The following is a 20,943-nucleotide window of genomic DNA, read 5'->3' as shown; positions in this document are numbered from 1 at the left end:
CATGTAATCAGTTAAGAGTGTGAGACATATCAATGCATTCTGGGCCTTATGTCTTAAAGCAGGTATTGGGATTTTGTCTTTTGTAGTTTGTTGCAACACCATCTCAATTTTTTATTCCTAAGAAAATGCAGCTAAATTCCTATAATTGTTACATTATATATAATTCAGATTTTTCTAGGTCATCCATGTAGATGGATTGCCTTGTTATTAGATAAAAAAGAAAAATATTATCTTATATGACCAGATATCATGTTTTATTTTTTTCTCCAACTTCAGAAATGACATAACCACTTCAAACTCTGAAATGTGCTTAACATTTATTAAATCTTGAAAAAAAGAGAGAGAGAGAAAATACTTTATATGCAAAAATGGTATATACACATTGCTTTTAACCAGAAAGGCACCAAAGACACATAAGCAGTTACTTGGATAAGTAATGCTGCTAGCTGGCTTCATGACAACATAAAAAAGACATTGTATGACAAATTAAAGTGTGAAAAAGCAACATTATCGGCCATAAAATTAGCTTTCAGTTTTCTCTCTAAAAAGTACGATTTTGTTTTATTTTTATTTGAATGGTTAAAATCGCTAATAAGACAATAGTGGTGTTGCAATAGCTAAAAATATATATTACTTATTACATAAATACAATAGTCTTAATGAAATACATTTTATTTACTCCCTTTTGTGGCTACAAACTGTCCACTATGTGTGCAAGCAAAAAAGAAGAACATGAAAACATCCTTAATACAAAGTACAACTTCTTTCAAACATGAACGTTTGCGCATCTGCAATAAATTATTTTTCTCTATAATTTCAGGATGTAACCATGAGAAAAGAATAGGTCCTGCATATCCTTATTACTGCTAAAGGTCTGAAATTAACTTAAGTGAGAATGATATGACTGTGATTGTCTGAACATTAAAGTGTTTGTATGGTTGTTTGAATCTGCTATGATGGGAGAGCCGTTCTCAACTTCTGGTGCTACACACAGCTAAAAACTAAAAGGAAGTATTCTCCCACAAATGAAATTCACCACCCGGTGACACTCAAGCACTATCGAGGGTAGAGAGTGACATGCTTGAAGCAAATAAAAACTCGCAGTGGAGCAGACTGCAATGAGCCATAGGAGGTCAGGTTTTTAACTGAAAAGGTAAACAGGAGAAGTAACTTCCTCCTAAATATTAATGGTGTTAACACCCAGTGTAAAGATGGCAGCAGCACTCCTCCTCCTTCCTCTCACACTCAGAAACTAATGCCTCACTAGTCTGTGGAATGAGACAAGCACTTGTACTATTAATGGTGCCTGAAAATGACTTTTAAAAAACAACAACAACAAAAATGACAACTGTATATTGTGATGCAAGACTAGAAAATAAAATGTCTTAGTGGTTCAGGTGGCTTAGGTAACTGGGATGGGGAAAAAATGTCATTGAAGCCATGATGAGCACACTGGTAGCACCATTCTTCTTCTTCTTCTTATATGGTGCACCTCTTTCAGTCAAAACACGTCATCTGCATATTTCTGGTAGTCTTGTCCATTAGTGCTGTCTTCTTTATGATCAGTCCAATAGGAAGAATTGCATACAGTTGTTTTTTTTTTTAAATGTTAAGTGTTTCACTTATTTAGAGTGATGGTAACATAAGATGTAGGTATGTAGCCTTCATCTCCATTGTTCCTACGGACACGGGTCCAACCATCCCCTTTGTCCTCCTCTACCACAGCCAGCACCTCCCCTTCCTGCATAGCGATGGTCCCTTCACTGGCACCTGAAAAAGAAAAACAGGCTAGAGATAATTTCATATACCGATGTGCTGACACAAACCTTGCTCAGTCAAATCAGAGGGGAAAAAAATGGATTCATAATTTTATGACTGACTTCTTATTTTGTGGTATAATTATGCTACAACCTACAGGTAGAATTTCAAAAGCCAAGCCAGCACTATAATTTTACTGTCATATAACATTCTGTAGCCATAATGAAAACTTAGAATAAAATTGTCATTGTACATGTACAACAAAATTGTGGGTGTGCCACACCAACTGTGCTGGAATGAAATATAAACAGTAGACAGCAGGAATAAATAGCAAACAGGAGAAATATATTCGAAAAAAATAAGAGAAATGCACACATTGGAAAACAAAATAGTTGCAAAGTGCTTGGAAGTACTGCAAAGAAAAGACTAAAAGCCAGAGTGATGGGGGTTACTCTGACCATGGCTGAGATTGGTGAGGTGGGTGGGCAGGGGTGGGGGCAATATTGTTTATTGACAGTCTGAATGGCCCAGGGGAAGAAGCCGTTCGTGACTCTGGAGGTGTGGGACCTGATTGACCTGAGGCGCTGACCAGAGGGCAGTAGGGTGCAAAGGGTCACCTGTGATGACAAAGGTTTTTCTGAGATAGACGGATCTGGCGATGGCCTCCAGTGTTGGCAGAGGGCAGTCAATAATTTTTTTGGGCCAGTGTTAATTATCCTCGGTGCAGCCTTCCTGTTCTCAGTAGTGGCCCCTGCGTACCAAACACCCAGGCAGTAGGAGAGCATGCTCTCCACTGAGGAGCGGTAGAAGGCCAGTACCAGCTTCTGGTCCAGGTTATTCTTTCTCAGGACATGGAGGAAGTGCAACTACTGTCGGGCCTTCTTTACCAGGCCGTTGGTGTTGTGGGTCCAGGTGAGATCAGCGGAGATGTGGGTGACCAGAAACCTGAAGGTGGAGTCCAATTCCACCCTTTCTCTATTTATAAAGAGAGGGAAGTGGACCTGTCTGTGTCTCATTATAAGTTCTTTTGTATTGAGGACGTTCAGCTTCAGGTTATTTTCCAGTGTTGACTGACTATGGGTGGGTAGGGTGGGCAGATCAGCTGACAGCTCACCTGATACCCTTCACACATGCAGTTAGATTTACAAAAAAAAAAAAAAAAAAGAAAAAAAAAAGAAAGAACAAAAAACACTTTGCAAACCACGTCCACCTCATATTCTTCTTTCATGTCGTTTCTGACTTAATCGGTGTCATGTCTGCTGTCATTAAGGCTCGCTTTCTTCACTAAGCAAGCCTTTCTGCTGTTCTTGTTGCCTCCAATTTTCCATGTATGAACATGGAAGTCTGGAGACATCTCAGAACAGAGCACAAATATTACAACCAAATTCTAAAAATAAAAAAATAAAAACTTAGGATGCTGTGTTAAATGTAAAAACAAACAGAATGCAAGGTTTTGAAAATCTCACAGATCCATATTTTATTCACAAGACATAGAGGGAGCAAAAAAGGGTGTAAAGTCATATTTAAAAAGAACATTTGGTAACTGATTAGGTTATTTGGCAAAAGGTCACTAACATGATTGAGTATTTAAAAAAAAAAAAAAAAAAAAAAAAAAAAAAGACATCCTTGCGAGATGATGCAAGAAAATTTTAAAGGACATCTACTACAACGGCGTAACTTTGTAGTAGAAGAGTCTGGATGTTCAACTGTGATGCCTACAGTCGGAAAAATATGACCAAGACAACCCAGGATTATTGAACAGCAGACAATAACAGGAGACAAAAGTCCAGCAACTACACTCTCGAGTTCGCCGATTCTTACAGACACTGTTGTTAAAAGAAGATGTGACACTACACAGTGCTAAACTTAGCTCTGCTCCAACTTTTTTCAAACGTTTAGGTGCCATCAAATTCAAAATAACTTTTTAAAATGATAATTTTCTCAGTTTAAACATATTATATGCTTTCTCTATTCTGTTGTGAATAAAATATGGGTTTATGAGATTTGCAAACCACTGCATTTTGTTTTATTTGCGTTTTACAAAACATCCCAACATTTATTGAAAATGGGTTGTAAAGTACACCTCGCAGGAGAATAAAAATCTTAGACTGTAGTGGTTCTTACTAAACAGTGAGAAATAATATTTCCATAACTCAGCTTTTTAGGAATGCAACTCTTGTAATCACACATCCTAGCATACAGCATCGACTCACTATGCCTCATTTTGAACAACAAAAATAGGTCAATGAGTCCATTAGTTAAAAAATAATAATAATAATAATGAGTGTATTACATACCAGGGAAGTTGTACATGGCTGTGCATTTCCCGATAGGAGCAGCTAGGTCTTCATCCTCAAAGTCATCATCAAACTCAGCATAAATGGCTTGGGAAGGATCAGGAGTGCTTTCATCGGAGTAAGCTCCATCAGGGCTGGAAAGAAAATAGACAGGCTTCCTGTACAGAGTAGACAACAAGCCTGTGTTTTAAAGTAATGTCTACAAGCAAAATGTAATCCTACCTGTGTACATCATTAGCTCCATTATTGTTAAATGAGTGGGCTTTATAGCGCAGCGTGTCTCCTCGACCTCCAGCTTCAGCAAGCCATGTCTACTCAAGAGAACGGTCCCCCCAAAAAAAGCAGAAATTTCCATCAATCCATTATTCTGCCATTTGTGTGACTACATGCTTTAAAAACTTTTAATTGGTTAGAAGAAAAGGCTGGAAACCTATTGACCTAATAGTTTATTAGAAATAACATATATGGGTCACATCATTTGACAGCAGCAGAGAGCTAGATTACCTCATATTTGCTCTGCTCTCCTCTGAGCCGCTCTATATTCTGGGATGTCTGGTTGATTTGGGATGCCAGGCTGGCGGGGTCTCCCATTTGAGGATTTTTCTCATAAACATCTTTCATCTTTCCCAGCGCTTCACTGAAAAGAGAGAAAAAAAAGAGAGCGATAGACAGAGAGAGGGGAACAAAGGAAGAAGAGGGAAAGTGACTTTCAGGAGAAATCAGTTCCCTGCAGACCTCAGGAGTGGATAAACACACAGAGACACGGCACAGTTGTGTACTCTGCATGAATATTATATCCACTTTCCCAGTGGAGAAGTTCTAACAGAGATGGTTATTAATACACAGAAGGATCCGCACATGTCTGTCTAATAGACACACACCTCTGATCAACTTCCTTTTGCAACTCTTTGCAGATTTCATCCAGTTTCTGTTGTAACCTTTTTCTGCGCTGCTCCGGAGGGAGGTGGGCAAAGTCCTCTGTCACTGTAGGCTGCAAGAGGGTACAGGAAGGGGGGGGGGGGGGGGGGGGGGGGGGGGGGGGTGTTAGCACTGAATGTCTTCTTACACTTTCATAATGACAGTTACCGTGGTGTGAGAACTGGACAACTGCAGAGGAAGCCTGTGGTTTGTGTTCAGCTCAGGAGACGTCAAACTAAAAACCATTTCAGCTCTTTGAGTTTCATGTTTGTTTGGTTTTGAACTGGCATAAAGCCAATGAAGTACAGAACATCAGTGAGCTGAACACAAAACCATCACCCATGGACCAATAACCGCATTCCAATAACTTCGTACAGTCCCATCTCTTATCATCTTCACATTAAAAAAAAATAGTCTTGATTTACATGTGTGACACAGAAAAGTGCACGATTGGGGCTATTTGGAAAACAGGGTTACTGATTGCTCAGTGTTTCTATGTGCCACCAAGCATTCCTCCCTTCCTCCACCACCAGGTGGCCACCTCTTCAATACAGGCTTAAGAGGACAAGTCCTAGACCACATTACCTTATGCAGGATGCGGCATATTGAGGCCGTTTAGGGCAAAAACCAGCAGAAACTCATGAAGTTCCTGCTGGAAACTTCATAACTTTCTGCTGGTTGAGAAGGGAAACTACAGAGAATTTACAATGAATGTGAAGGGAAATTACAATGAAATGAGCCATTGTAAAGAAAAGGTGGCTACTTTTTACGAGTCAAACACCTCCACACCCCAGCTTTGTTTCCTGTATTACCATTATCCTCTCTGGAGTAAACTTCTGAGGGGGAAAAAAGAAAGAGCATGTGTACATAAAAATGGTGAAATAACCTTAAAGTGGGTTTCTTGCTTTTCACTTTTTACCTTGAAATGAATTTTAATTACATTTTTATATACATAAACATTAAAAATCAGACTAAGTTTAATACAGCATGTTCATGTCCTAAAAATATAAATCAAATTATTCATTACAGGAATTCAGTGACTCTTGCAGAGGCATGAACACAGGATGATGTGTAAGCCCTTATGAGTGAACGTCTCCTGGCACCCGAACCGTCTTCTGTGGTGACTCACCGATCTCCTGAGTGTCCGGAAGGAAGAGATTCTGGGTTTGACTGTCTTATTGATCTCCTTCAAACAGTACGACAGGGGGTCCCGGCCAAACTTGGGGGAAGGGGGTCCGTTAGGTGAAGGGGCAGGGGGAGTGGAGAAAGGAGCGAGCACTGGAGAGGACAGCTGGTGTGGGAAATGAGCAAAGTACCAGCACCCAAGATAAGATAAGGTATACAGACATAGATTGGTGTATTGGGGAAGGAGGAGGGAAGAATAATTGAAAAGAAGAAGGGGAAGACAAGAACAACAAGATGACAAGGGAAAGAAAAAGACACCGTCAACACCTTAAAGCACACCACAAAGCAAGGAAGACAACACTGAAGCCAACCCAGCACATGAGCCCAATAAGCATGAAAGCAAAAAACACTCTCATAAACACAAACATCAAGTAATAATTACAAAAAAATAAATAAATCCCAAAACACTAAGATTACACAGCAAAACAACCAACCACAGCTCCCACATTGGTGCCACAGCAACCCTGCAGCCAAGTTCAAGCCCAGCTGATGGGCAGCCTGAGCTCCAGTGAGGAACTGGCTGAAGAAAGCCTGCGAGGTTAAATTACTTTGCATTTTTTACAGCTTTAATTGTTTATTAGTAATAGCAGTAATATAATCATTCATAATAACAACATATTTACTACCCAGTTTCAATGCTAACAATAACAAGACCGAGGTTTCTAACTATGGACTGGATATGATCTCTCTCAATACACCCAATAGGCTATGGTTACTGGCTTGCTGAGTATCTATAGACAGTGGTCAATGTGTTTTTCCAATTTGGCTGTAATTCAGTTACACTGAAAATAGAATTTCGTCTCATCACAAAATAACTAAGAAAAATGTTTGATTCGCAACTAAATATGTTTAAAGTTTAACCAGCACTATTAGAAGTCTGACCTATATAGACAGAAAATATCAACTCACATACCAGAACAGTAGCTATAAATAGCCTGCTTAATTACCGCAGTGGGATTCTGCACATAGATTTTTTTTTTTGGGGGGGGCGCCTAATGAGTGCCCTCTGTGACCTATTAGAAAGAGGTTAAACTGCAAACATGTCTGGGTGAACTAGACGCTGAGGTGTACATAAATGTAGTAAGGTGGGTGGGGGTCTATTAGCTAAATTACACAGGAGGCTGATGGCTTCTAGTCTCCAATAATGAACGTCTAAGAGAACCACACACAGTTTCTTGTGTAAATACGGTGAGCTAGAAGTACATTGTTATTATATGAACATCTACTGAGTAGGTGCCGCTTTTCTTCAGGGTTACGGGGGCCTAAATACAGGAGAGGAGTTAAGAACGGGAATGTTTAGGAGCTAGACATAAACCAAGAGCTCACTCAAGCCGATATATTCAGCCTCCTATTCACACGGCCGAGTCCTAATTGGGAGAGCATGACTGATGATACAGAGCACTGTGCCACACACATACACAGAGCGGGAAAAGTGCACAGCCAGTAAGACATGCAGAGAGTAGAGGGGTGCTGAACAAGCAAACACTGCAGGGAAGAAAGAAGGGATCATTTAGAGCTAGGACTGGAGGTGGGGGACCATTAGCTTGTTAGTGGTCAGCCACTCATATCGCCGGCTTAATTTTGGACCACAGCAAAAGTGCTCCATTGAGATAAGATTTACAATGTAGCGCAGCTCTCTTGCTCCAAACACAAAGTCATACGCAAGAACATAAATGTCAATGAAAACATTCAGGTCATAAACGTGCGACTGTAACTGGTCGGGGGGTTTTTTTACCTACAAAATGTGGTATCATTCTGAAGTTGGCACAAAGATTTTATTGTGATGCAACACATAATGGCAGGTTCTGCACAGTATAATAGAAGCAGTGTGTTTGTGGATGCCTATAGAGAAAAATTCAATGTTGTTTGGGTCCCGTGCTGATGAAAGCACAAGCACAGCAGAATGCTGCCTGCTAGTTGACCTATTGGAAACCAGGGATAGGGAGGGTGTGCGTGGACGAGGTTTATACGCTGACAGCCAGTCATAGAGTCATGCAAAAGACCTTTTCCAGAAGTGTTGGGGTGTGTGAGAGTTCCCATATAACTCAGTGGCAGAGGGTCATGCAATATTATTCTGAGCATTAAAGGTAAGAAGGGTGTGTATGTGTGTGTTGCAAGTGTGTGCAGCTGCAACCACAGGTCCACCAGGGGTGCTCTCTGTAGGGGATTTCCTGGCTCTGCCATGCAAGGAGTCACACACTAATCTGCCTGATTGCCAACCTGAAGACTCACTGATTCATTGAAAAATTTCAAAAAGTACAATAAAGGACATCTGTGTGAGTGTGAGTCCATGTCATTAGGCTAAATTAGCCTAATGTTGCACTCTATAGTAAAATCTCCTACCTTACTTCGCTTGCTGAAAAGCCAAAAGTTATTGGTCTTCTTCTTCCATGGGTCAACGGAGACTTTAGGTGTACCGAGGCTACTGTCCGAAGAGGCTCGATTGATCCCCTGACTGTAGTCCTCAAACTCCAAATCTCCCGGACGCTCAAAGCCCGACTTATTCTGCTCTATTACAATCATGGAGTCCTGCATTAAATGCAATTATGGATAAGAGCAATTAAGAGCTATCGTCAAGCAGATTTAAGGCTAAAACGAATTAGCTGTACAAAGCCATGCTTCACATTAATATCCGTTCTTTTCTCCTTTTTTTTTTTTCCGAGATCCACTCACATTCTTCTCATTAACATTAGTTCCGGCTTTAGTAATGCCTTCCAGGCACTTGCCAATGATGGGCATCACATGCTTCTCTGTGTCTGAGAACAAGACGTAGCCTTGTGCCAACTTCTGTATTCGCCTCTCATCCAAATCCTGCAATTTCTAGTGAATACAAATTAACAGTTATTTACAAACAATGCCATTATTAGAGATAAAACAAAGCACAATAGATAGCAGCTAAAAATGTGTATTTTAAAAAGGAAAGATCAGGTTTATACTAAAATATTGAAATCATATACATATTTATCTGAAACAAAATAAACAAGCTGTAGCTGTTTATGATTTTCAAATAGCTTTAAAGCATAACTTTGACATACATCATTTTTTAAATTTCTGATTCATTCATAATAACTAATACGCGTTACCAGTAGAATTTCTACTAAAACCGAAAATAATGATGGTGGTAGGTGGTCATTTTGCAATAGATAATTGACTTACATTGAAAATGAGAGGCATGTCACTAAAATAGAATTGGTTCTGTTCTTTGTTGTATTTCTGGAGCTGAGCAGCATAGTCGTTCTTACACTCGTCTGCTACGTGTGCTCTCATGTGAGCTTGCTGTTTGGCCTGAAATCATGCACAAATAAAAACAGGTTAACAAAGCGCATCTAGTATTACTTTGGACGATGTCAAATAGGATATGGATATTCAACATGTTTCCCGTTTACTTTTTCAACATCAGCTTTTGTGGCATTGATGTCTTGATCTGTCTTTTCTGCATACTGTGCTGCACGCTCTGCTTCTCTCCACTCTCTCTCAAAGCGCTTCTTACTCTGGTGTGGATGGAGGAAAGAAACAGAAAGAAAAGCAAGAACATTACATTCAGTTCATTTAGTAAAGAATTAACTCTTAAGAGGTTACACAACTTTAAGCAAAGGACATGGCAGGTTTGACGGAAAACAGGTCTTGTAGTGCGAGGCGGTATTACCAAAAAATTGTATCTCTGTAATACTTAAGATTCTGGCCCTCTGACCTACTTTAACACATTACTTCAATTTTATTTTGTATTACACAAGTGCGCCTTTATATTGGTTTACAGCTACAAGTAAAATGTAAATAAGGTACACACATTTAACTGCTCTTTAACACAATTATCAGTTGGTCACATGGCAGCAATTCAGTGCATTCAGGCATGATCGTGATGGCCTGGTGAAGGTCAAAGCACAATGGGGAAGAGAGGTGATTTAAGTGACTTTGAACGTGGCGTGGTTGTTGGTGCCAAATAGACTGGTTTGAGTATTTCAGAAAATGCTGATCTACTGGGGTTTTCCCCTCACACAAGTATCTCTGGTGTTTACAAAGAAAGATCCAAAAAAAGAAAGAAAAAGAGAAAAATAGCCAGTGAGCAGTAGTTCCCTGGGCCAAAATGCCTTGTTGATGCCAGAGGTCAGAGTAGAATGGCCAGACTGCTTCGGGTTGATAGGCAGGCAAGTAACTGAAATGATCACCAAAGCACAGAGAAAAGCTTCCCGGAATGCACAGCATGTCAAAGCTTGGAGCTGACGGAGTACAGAAATAGAAAACCACACCGGTTATCACTCTTGTCAGCTACAAACAGGAAACTGAGACTGCTATTCAGCACCCTTAGTACCAACTGAGTACAATTAGCACTATGGCACCATTCAAACACCACAGCCTACCTGAGTATTGTAACTGACCACAGTGTGCCCATGTCGAGATGGCTGCTTCTAGTAGGGTGACTCGCTATCTCACAAAGCCTCAATTATCTCAATCACAGACACCAGGATGTCAATCCAACGGAGCATTTTGGGATGTGGTGAAATGGGAGATTTGTATTATGATTGCGCAGCTGACAAATCAACTATGTGATGCTATCATGTCAATAAGGACCATAATTTCTTAAGAATGTCTCCAGCTCCTTGTTTAATCTATTCCCAAAAGACTTCTGAGGGGAAGTCCGTTCCGAGGGGAAAGATTAATCCAAACTAGAAAAGGGGAACTAATAAAGTGGTCAGTGAGTGTATCACGAAAAAGAAATAAAACACAAAAAACCAAAAACAAAACAATGAATTCATCTGCAATAAAGATCTGTTTGGTACAGGAAGTCCTCAACAGGCTGCTTGGTAACCTTTCGCAATATGCCACCATATTTTTTATTTTTATTTTTTTAATTCTTTCTTAAAGTCAACAAATGGTTTATTAGGATTTAAAATGCTTACGTCTGCATACTGGAGTAAAAGGCAACTGGATGGTGCCCCAACACCGGTAGTTGTAGCCACTTTGTGTGTGCTAGGCCTCACATGCATTAATTCAAGTCACTGAACTGGACCTCGCTGCCCTGAATGTGCTGCTGGTAGTTTTGGACCATTCAGTGTTGGTTTACATGGGTTCCCTCTCAATGCCAGCACAGCTTGTCCAGTGACCAATGTAATAATAGTACACAGTTTCTTGAAATGCCACAGTAGCGTGTTTTTACTTTTCACCTTTATAGTGGTACTTGAAAAAAATATGCTTTAATTTATGATGTCAGTGCTGCATACCAGTTTGTCCAGTATGCAGCACAGCAGTGGAGATTCAAAAGGAGGCTTGCTTTCCACTCTGTTCATCTGATTTTACTATAGACAAATGTAGTCACCTGACTGAGCACACAGAATCTAGAACCATTCACTTTATCTTTCATTTTTTGCACTCAAGTCAAACATTCCAGTTTTGGTTATAGAGAAATCTTTTTTTTTCTTTTTTTTTTGGTGGTACTTTAAATGTTAACATGCATTGTAGAAATGACTTGTGTGCTGTGTTCATCAACCTTTAAATTCTAAGAGTAAACTTACACTGTCAAGCTGCTTGTAGGTGCTCTCCAAACTCTGCTGGGCCTTCTTGGCATCCATCAGATACTGCAGACATCCATAAAAATAGAGTGAGAGGAGGGTCAGATGACAAAAAGAGAGACAGCCATGTGCAGGGGCAGACAAAATAAACAATGACTGCCTAAAGCCACACAGCACAACAGACAAGAAAACAAATACCAGTGTGTCTGTTTGAGACATCACGTCTTCAGTAGAAGCCTGTACATGGCTGCTCTGTTCTATCAGGAAAAAGCCAAAGCATTCCTCAGAGAAATGGCACACCACCACTCAGACCATGCCTCCCTCAGGAGACTCTAAGTGAGGCTTCTTTCCTGCCACAGCAGTAAGAGCTCTGCATCTCCACTCCTCCTTATCACTGTTTGTTGTATATTCTAAAGAAAAACCCCATTTGGCATGTTGTCAGAATGTTGACGACTATGGTGTAATAGGCACATACACAGTGAGTTCTAGGTGTTTTCATTTACGTCATTTACATAACGGGGGCTTCCAGTGTCACACAGTATGACTCAAACCAGGAAGTAAACAACAAAACTGTTAAAACAGCATGGAAGTGAAACAAAAGTGGCCTAGTACAAGACAGTTAACCATCTGCAGGTAAAGAGTGGTATGAATGGGACTGTGGGAAACGAGACCAACTAAAATGAAAACATCACAGATTCTCTTTGTTGCCACAGATTAGAACTTTAAAGACTCTAACCCTCATCCATTTCATATCGAGCTCACCGTCTTTCGTTCCTGCTTAAGATCTTGCAGGTACTTGGTAAGATCGATGCAAATGTTCATCATCAAGTTCTCTGCAATTAGCTCTCTCTGCCCCGCATAATCGTTCATCTCTGTCAGGATGTCCAAAAATGCCTGGTAGCTGGACAACCTATTATTTAAAGAGGTGGAGAAAGGAAAGGGTGGAGAAAGAATGACACTGTGATGAGGCAGCTGATAAGATGACAAACAGACAGGTTAAAAGAGAAGTTTGCAGTGGACCACGGCACGATAAGAAGTTTATAGCTTCCTTATTCCTGCTTCCTTCTAAAGGCATTTAAATGGCAACGAAAACAGCAATGCACTACTGCGTGGATAACAACACCAACTAACTGCTTGGATAACAGGGGGAAATGAAGGGAAAACCTTTAGTTTCAGATAGCAAATGAACTTAGGGGCTGCACCAAAGTCCAGGATTATTTTTAACTATAGATAATGCAAAGATATCCTAGTAGATACCACAAATAAAAACATATAAATATAAATAAGGGAGCTCTTCTATAAGAACAATCCTGCAACATAACCAACAACAACTCACCTGCATTCAGGCTCATCTTTGCTGCTTCGTTTTTGGTTATACTTCTTTGAAAGGTTCCTGTGAACAGTGACAGATCATTAACAATCTGAAATGGGGAAAGGGCTGAAACGGCAGATGGCAATAGAAGACAACTCGCTGACTTAAAATGTTCTTATGTAACCATTTGATTTGTTTCCACACCATAGGATCAACAACAGCAGTCCACTATGAACATATTTAAATAGCTGTTCTTCCTCCTTTCACTCTCCTTCTGACCACTTCCTGTCTATCATGCGCCAGTCTGCTCCCGCTTCCTCTCCTTTCCAGCAAAGCTCAGCACTACAACAAATGGGGGCCTACAAACTGGGAAACAACCGGGAGAGGAAGGACTATGTAAGAAAGGCCACAGGAGAGAGAGAGGAGAAAGATACAGGGACAACAAGCTACAGCTGGAGAATCGAGCTAGTGTTTCACACACAAGTTAGATTCAGTCCCGCAGTGGTCATAAGACCAACAAGCATTTCATAAACAGCCTTTTAACAGGCACCCATGCAAACACAAAAGGACACATATGCTGCAAGCTGCTTTGAGCAACACACTTGTACACAATTCTTTGTGGCAGTTGGGCAACAACAACGTGAAAAACAGAGGAGGAGAGAGAAAAAACAAAAACAGGCCTACCTCAGTTGTTTGGCATAGTTTTGCTCAATCTCTGTCCTCTCCTTCGCAAATTTCACATACTTCTCTACCAGCTCCAGGCCAGACTGTGTGTGCTTTTCAATGATGTCATATTGGTCCTGGTGGAAGGAGCACAACACAAATAAGGAAAAGACAAAACACAGTGAAATACCAAACATGTGTTGAATTCTAGGTAATGACCGGGATGTTGCACTGGTGGACTTTGAGGTCACCAAATTACATCTTAAGCAGGGGGGAATAAAACAAAAACACATCAAGGTTTGTTCTCGCATGCTAGGTCCCAAGAATGCTCGCCACATGTGCACAAGATATTGGCAACCGTTTCTTAACTTCCGCTAGGCTTTAAATCATGGGGGACCTGCGTTTTTCTTACGAGGGGGAGAGAACTGTCAGAAGGACACAGAGGTCATGCTTCTCAGGCATTAAAGAAGGAGGTGCTTTTCTCTTCCTTATGTGGTCAGACTGTGTGGAGTGAATAGCAACGTGACGCCCGATTCCTTAGAAAAAAATTTTTTCATGCCAGTTCCATTTACAGCCGAATTTGCTGACTTCTCCTCATCATTATGCAGTATGACTGAGGCATATATGGTTTCTGTTCCTCTTTCACTGCTTTCTTTAAAACACCTTCAAGCTCTGACAAGCCTACTAAGAGTGAGAAACAATGCTGAAGACTTGAAGCGGAGGCATGTTGAAAGGGGATTCCTGACGTGTTGAGCCACGTTATTCTACACCCTTCCCGCTCTTCAGGTGAAACAAAAGAGTTAAAGTCCACATAAATGAGATGGCATTTAACCTAACTACAGTACACAGTTCAAAGTTAAGAGTAAGGCCTGCAATCCAGCGCTACAATAATGCCTAGCCAGTAGGCACTTTGGGGGGTTTTAATTAAGGGTCAATAATTGTGTAACTGTAGTAGAGAAAAGGAGTGAAGTAGGCAGGATTAGTGTATTGCTGAAAATGTTTCCCACTTAAAGGTAAGCGATGACAATTTCTGCATGATTTAAAATGAAAGATTATTGATGTGGAGTAGAGTGCAGTAATAATAATTCTTTTACTATATGAATACATTTGGATTTGCAGCATATTATGATTTACCACACAGTTTTTGGATAACAGTAAACTAGCCTCACATGATTCCTGGATCACAAAGTTAGCGCATGTGACAATTTCTCCTAAATTACTCGTACCAGCCACTTAAAACCAAATCGCCCTAAATGAGTGATTCCTCCATCAGGCCCCAGTTAGATTCATAACTGGAGATGTGTCAAAGTGCAAACCAAATACCAGGAATACACCAATTACAAAATTCAACTCATGTTTAAAATAGCATTTTTCTTTTTAGTTTTTGCTGACATTTCCTCCCCATTTTGGGAACTGAAGTAAAATAGACCTCATTACACCATCTCTGAACATTTACCAAGCACCAAGTTTTTATGACACAAGAGATAAAAGTCAGCCACTGCCACTTATAAATGTCACGCCCAAGACACTTATTTGGTAAATATATTAGCTCACGTCTATCAAAATCTGTTTACACGTGAAGTAACCAAGAAGCTAGAGGCAACAGGAATAATAACACAACTGAAAGCCATATTATTCAGTCGGGAACTTGTAGGAATAACTACATGTGTACGAACTAAAAAGCACAGTAAGTTATGAGCTTACAATACCTGTTAGCACCCATTCAACTTAGTCCTGAGGCCTGACCTAATGCTGTTTTCAAACTCATAAGCTTGATTTAGTCTTCTGCAGGAAGCATCCTAACTTACGATGTAACTGGAAACCCCTCTTATCCACAACATTCCACGCCACTCAAGTCACTGCAGGCTGTGTCAACCCGACGTGCAATGACATTTCTCAAGAGGTGCAAATCAGGTTACGGCATAGGGTTAAAAGGGGTTTCCAGTTACGATGTAGACTTCCCACTGAAGCATAAATCAGGCATTGGTAGCCCCCAAGAGAGATGATCAGAGGCTTTAAATAATGTCCAAGACTGGACAACAGCTGGTTAGTCAAAATGCATTAATGCAGTCCCTTCGACTTGTAGGCAGGTTACTTCCGACATATTACAATTACAAATTAATCACTCTGATTGGTTTATTTTTTAGATTGTTAGTTTCACCACTAAGACAGATGTACTCATCATATTATGAAGACTTGGAAAGTTGTAGTCTGCCTCTGTAGTCTGGAACAGGTCATTTGAATAGATAAGCCCTTTATTTGCATATTCAGTTTGTGGACTGCCGACCAGCCTGTGGCACAGTGTGCAAAAAGCTTACTGCTTACTGTGGAGATTTAAGGGGAGGTTAGAAACTACAAGCTGTGCTAGGTGTAACCTCTTTGTGTGGGTTTGTCCTTAATCCAGTATTTATGGTCAAATTTCAAAATACTATACTTGAAGTATTCCTGTCAATACTGAGTACCATTCCAACATCCAGACACTTCCATTGAAAATACAACTGCAGATACTTATTAATGTTGGAAAATATTATCGATCCAGGAAATGTCACCATTTCTATATCAAGATAAAGCAATGCAGAGCAAAAGGTTTAAAGGTCTGACAATCCTTTAATGGTTATTTAATAGTTGAGGTATACCAGGTATATTTTAATAAGGTGAATGGATATTTATCTGGTAAAGCTGTATGATCTCAGTTATGTCGTCTGGATGTTGGATGTTCAAGTGTGATGCTAAAAATAATTGTGATTAAGCCCTTTTTTTGGTCAACATTTTTCACACTGATGAAGAAAACCCTTTAGTGAACTGGCTGTTTTATAGATCCAACAGGAAAATTGAACTTATATCAGAAATCTGTTTCAATTAAAAATAAATAAATAAATAAAAAAAAAGATGTTTGGCTTATTTGTTATCAATAAGAGTATACCGGTATTACCAGAAAGTCTTCACATACACACTACCCCATCTGTCCCGCAATATCACCCCTAAAAAAAAAGCATCTACATCAGTTTAAGCAATTATGAATAAATGACATGACCGAAGAAGAGTGGGAGGGGTTTCCACGCTAAAAAAATAAAAATAAAAAAAAAATAAAAAAATGGATGTGAGAAATCTCAGTGCCAACTCCATCAGGCACACTCTAAAACACAACGTTAGGAATAATTTCAAATAAATGATTGAAACCATTTCTGGGTAAATATTCAGTTTCTATAAGTTCCAAAAATTACATTCTGTTTTTTCTTTAACATTTTAAACCACTTTTTCTGGAAATGAGGTTGGATAACAGAGCTCATAGAGCTCATCTAAAGAGTTCTTCAAACTTTTCACCTGAGGAAAGTGAATTAGAAAACATTTTTTTACTTTTTAATGGGTGTTGGTAACATAAAATTCAAAAGTTCAGTGTTGAAATAATCCAAATGTTTCAACCTTTGCTCTGTGGTCTTTGGACTATTAACACAAAAATACAAATATTTAAATTGTGACCTCCTTTTAGTCAACATTCTACACAACAACCCATCTCCCCTGTGATGGACTGGTAACCTATCCAGTGTATACTCCATCTACTGCCTTGGGCTCCAGCACCTCCTGCAACCTTGAACCAGCAAGTGGCTAAGAAGATGGATGGATAGAGAGTATGCCAGATTTCTTGTAAGCAGTTTCGTAAAATACTGAAAAAGTCACATTTGGTTATCTATAAACCTCAAGATAACAACTTAAATCTGAACAAGAACGCCCCACTTAAAAAGCAAAACCATTAAAACTATCTTAAAATAAATCAAAACAACTTGAAAAGATATAATCAGTGTCTTCTCAAACACCATTCAAAGCCACAGTCAAAGTTATGTATACAAGTCCCCGCAGAGTTTGTACTGAACTGATTTTCATAAGACTAAAACAACTTTAAAATGAGCATGTTTTTGTTTTAAAAGCAAATGTTATGTTGGTGGCTTGCACGACTGCTTTTTATTTGTTCTTTTAACTTGCCTTTACCTATAGTTATTTTTTATGGAGTAATCGCTCCTTTCCTCAGGAATACTTTGAGCCATGACTAGAATCTTTATCCTCCTCTTATTTCATCGTTTTGAAGGATAGTCTAAATATTCTAGTTCTGCCCTGGTAATTATACAACTTCCAAATATAGAGAGCCATAACCTATTTTGTACTGCACAGATTTATGTATGTGGGGTGCGTTAAAAGTATGACAGTTTACTTTGTTCTTCAACTCCCAGGTCTCATCTAAACCTCTGTCCTCAAAATAATGTCAAAAGAGAACTGGCATCAAGTAAAAGCCACACAATTTCTAAAGGAGGCACCCTGAAAGTCACCAACCTACTATGCTTGGCTGGATATTTCAGCCTTGAGTCACCCTGTCATCTTCAAAATGAGGGGCCAGGCCTGGCCAGACCAGCCTTACTGCAGTTCTGAGGAGTGCCCTGGTAACACTCACTATCACAGTTAATGCCCAGACAATGATCTTGTACTCTGTAAACTAGTGCCTTAAAATAGCCATTGGATTAACGACAATCAGGGGACAGATGTCATAGAGCTGATTTGGCCCGAGGAACTAGCCAAACATTAAAAAAAGCCAATTATGCCTGCAGGGCTTTGTCCAAGCAGGCAGGTGAAGACATAGCCTACAATGAGATTTTTTAATGAAATCTATATTGACTGAAAGCAGAACAGTTCGCTTTCCTGTGAGAGATTTCCTAAAAACTAGTGAAACAACTATATGCACTAAAACAGGAAAGCCTTACAAAGAGACAAAGCCTCTGATTAATCCTGGGGTACCACATTTCTCTGAGTCAATCAAAGTAGGGCAAAACTAATTAGGCTGTGTTACACCAGCACATAGGATGGAAAAGGGACTGGGGAAGAGGCCTAGGGGGAGATTGTAATGAGGTCACAACCTCACTATGCTCATCTTTGCAGTGCTCCATTTTACATATTCAGGTTTGTTGAAAATGTGCATGAGCAACAACAGGCTTTGTCTGGATTCTGGATAATGTCATTGCCTTTACAGCTGCATCCAGGAAGTGGCTTACAGCTGGCTACCTAGCAGTCTGTAAAACACAATTCATACAAATCTAGTATTTTACCAAATCATCGCAGCACATGGGAATAAAAATCTCTCTCAATATGCACTCTTTGTTGAATAAAAAAAGAATCATGGCACTGAGATGGACACATTAAGGGATTTACTCATGAAACTTGTTCGCAAGGCAAATCACAGCATCTGATTTCATCTCTATGGAAGCAAGGTGTGCCAGACTGTACACAATGAACCATCCCACGGGGCACAACCCACCTCTGCACTGTTTAAAGGCCTTTCTAGATGTGAAATAGTGTTTTTAGGCTGATATCAGACAACTTTTAAGAGTCATCTGGGTTATAAATAGTCACTTGATCCAATTAATTAATTAATACTTAGATTTGGAGGAAAGAGAGGGACTAAATGATAAAACAAAAGGTGTAAAAATATATATAATATGCAAAACGTGGATCCTTCATTTTCCAAAAGTGCTTGTATGGTTTTGTATGTAAACTTAATCCTTTTTTACGTACTAAAAGTTGAAGAAATGGCTGGAAACATGTTAGTATAATCCTGAATGCACAGCTGTGCACACAGGCGAGTTACTCCGCTTCTGGATACATGTAGGCTTCCTCGCCGGAGGTCGTGTAGCGTTTTTCACTTTCTCATCCCGCAATGCTTAAAAAACTGCACTGCAAACCTGACACCCAGACAACCTATTAAAATATCAAAGGAGACAGAAGCGAGGCAGATGATAGACTCACCCAAAGCTCTGTGCCCCAATCCATGTTCAGCTTGTTGGCCAAGCTGTCTGACTACCCCGAATACAAAGAACTTCTCCAAAGTTATCCCAACAGCTCGGAGGACGGCCCTGGCAAGTATAATCCCAACGTGATAGATCGGTCGTAAACACTACCTTCTCCGGCTTATTCTCTCTTCAGCACACACAATACATCAACATTATGATCCTGCAATTAATTAGGTGTGCCAGTCGTTAGTCTGATTCTTCTAAATATTTTACATAGCGAGGGAAACAGGGACAAACTAGCTTTCGTATCCGCGTCACTCCCAAATCCTAAACCTTAAAGGGGCAGTAGCCTGAAGCACACACGCTACCAGCCAGGAGACTGTGCTGCATCCTGACAGTCCGCACTGGTTAAAATTACTTCTGTTCAAGACGTGTTCTTATCTAAGACGGTTATTGTAAAAAAAAGTCCTCTATAGGCTACAAGCTCCGGGAATTTTGTGCTTCCCTGATAGAGAGCGTCCCCCGGACTTTCCCACATGAATCATAGCATTATGTTCATCATCGATCAACAAGCAACAGGCTGACTGGTTCTGGCAGTGAGTGCTTCACCGTCTGATTCAAATCATTAATGACTCACAATTAAGTTTTCATGCAAGAAAATAGGCTACTCTGTTTAATTTGCTTATGTGCAGTGACGCCTAATAAGGTCTACAATGAACACATCCACTACTTCCAGACTGAAAAACAGCCAGACTGTAATGGGGGAACGAAAGACGGAAACTATAAATGTAAGAAGATTTAAATTCAATCTTTTGAGAGATATGAAGCTACGAATACTTCATACAAAGGGAAATTGAAAATGTTTTTTTTTTTCATAGGAAAGAACAAATAATTAGGTTACCCGTGCAGTTAAGTTTTCACTTCAGTTTTCAGAATCCTGTAAAAACCCCTAGCACTTAACACTGGTTGATGACATAAGGACATCTATGTCATTTGGAATTTTGTATCTCTCTATCTTTTGTCTTCTGAGAGTTGTGAAAAGGGACCAGGAGGATGAGAAACGATGAAACAAGCAACACCCAACAGACTGGAAAGTGTGTGTGTGGGGGGGGGTTACCTGTTTAGTTTTACCTGTGAGATAAGCAAAACAAAACATAACATTTCTTCTCACCTCTTGACCTTTTCTTTATTCATTTCCCATATCTGTTCTGCACAGTCAGCAACCATATCTTTTATCACAAGTGTGGCAAATCTTGTCTTTCTTCCAACTTTATTCTCTCCAACACAAATGTAAACACCAGCACTGGTAGACGTGGCTCTAGTGATAGTGACAGACTTCTGGCGCCTCTTAGTGGTCTCATTTCACAGCCGCTGTGAGCTGTGTAGATCAAGCTGATGTTTGGGGGAGGGAGGGTTACTAGAGCTTCAAAAAGAATCACAGCGACTGACGATGGATCTTCAAATCTCACAACAATTTCAGAAAGCGACAGTGATACAAGGCAATCTTCTACAAGTAGACTTATGAAGTT

General features: G+C 39.9%; 1 protein-coding gene across 4 annotated transcripts; it reads right to left on the bottom strand.

Annotated features, from left to right (window-relative positions):
* Positions 1–273: 273 nt before the first annotated feature.
* On the bottom strand, positions 274–19,766 carry trip10a (thyroid hormone receptor interactor 10a). Of its 4 annotated transcripts, none has more exons than XM_080904655.1 (15): positions 19,431–19,766; positions 13,662–13,777; positions 13,002–13,058; positions 12,428–12,575; positions 11,669–11,731; positions 9,545–9,649; positions 9,315–9,443; positions 8,832–8,978; positions 8,502–8,687; positions 5,786–5,809; positions 4,937–5,046; positions 4,560–4,692; positions 4,278–4,366; positions 4,056–4,189; positions 274–1,770 (listed from the first exon to the last, which is right to left on the bottom strand). In XM_080904655.1, the coding sequence occupies exons 1-15, from the start codon at positions 19,452–19,454 to the stop codon at positions 1,619–1,621; spliced, it is 1,617 nt and encodes a 538-aa protein (XP_080760781.1). In that variant the 5' UTR covers positions 19,455–19,766; the 3' UTR covers positions 274–1,618. The 4 variants fall into 4 exon arrangements, with proteins under 4 accessions (XP_080760781.1, XP_080760780.1, XP_080760783.1 ...); XM_080904654.1 differs by lacking the exon at positions 5,786–5,809 and adding an exon at positions 6,103–6,264 and having other exon boundaries at positions 19,431–19,762; XM_080904657.1 differs by lacking the exons at positions 5,786–5,809; positions 19,431–19,766 and adding exons at positions 6,103–6,264; positions 15,350–15,496.
* Positions 19,767–20,943: the final 1,177 nt, after the last annotated feature.

Source organism: Rhamphochromis sp. 'chilingali' (genome assembly GCF_963969265.1).
Source record: "Rhamphochromis sp. 'chilingali' genome assembly, chromosome: 15".
Classification (NCBI taxonomy): domain Eukaryota; kingdom Metazoa; phylum Chordata; class Actinopteri; order Cichliformes; family Cichlidae; genus Rhamphochromis; species Rhamphochromis sp. 'chilingali'.
This window is presented reverse-complemented; position numbering and strand designations above follow the sequence as displayed.